The 609-nt window shown below is 51.9% G+C and overlaps 1 protein-coding gene across 1 annotated transcript; it reads right to left on the reverse strand.

Moving 5' to 3' along the window:
• TM35_000012620 (uncharacterized protein) lies at positions 1 to 603 on the reverse strand (the record flags this gene model as incomplete). Its single annotated transcript, XM_029020943.1, has 1 exon — positions 1 to 603. A coding segment is annotated over one exon (603 nt), but the record flags the coding sequence as incomplete, so codon positions are not given.
• Between the last annotated feature and the right edge of the window lie 6 nt (positions 604 to 609).

The raw sequence follows: 609 nt of genomic DNA on the forward strand, positions 1-609 counted from the left end.
CCAATCCCCCGCCCTCACCGTCAGCACACTCGGCAACTGTGACGGCTGGGAGCGCCCGGTACGCACAACAAACACATAGCGGTGCTTCCCACCCGTTAGACGTGAGAGCAGGTAGCGTCCACACACGGGATACGGATCTGCGAGCAAGATTCCACGACGGTCACGCAAAGGTCTCTTGGAGTGCTTGTTGTGTCCAGCGGCAATTGAAATCTCACGCTGGTGTTGTGTGCGCAGCTGGGCACACGTCATGCGACGGTATTCTCGTGGCTGTAGCATCATCGACAGACTATCCGCTCTCCACGATTCCGTGCGCGACTTCACTATAGTTGATAGTGTTTCTGGAAGGTAAGCAGAGTAATTCAGATTATAATCACTATTATCCAGAGCGGGTGTCAGTCTTTCTTGGACAGGAGAAACAATTTCTTCTAATAAATGGGGTGATGATGCGCCCCCATACCAGAATATAGTGTATATGAGCATAACAATAGTGAGTACCACAGAAAACAACAGCAACGGCATGCTGCGTAGGCGGGGTGCGATTTTGGACGGCATCCTTGTCTCCACTTGGGTGTCTAAGAAGGGAATAAGAGGGCAGAGCAGCATTGCAGG

Source organism: Trypanosoma theileri (assembly GCF_002087225.1).
Source record: "Trypanosoma theileri isolate Edinburgh chromosome Unknown TM35_Tth_1_V1, whole genome shotgun sequence".
Classification (NCBI taxonomy): Eukaryota; Euglenozoa; class Kinetoplastea; order Trypanosomatida; family Trypanosomatidae; genus Trypanosoma; species Trypanosoma theileri.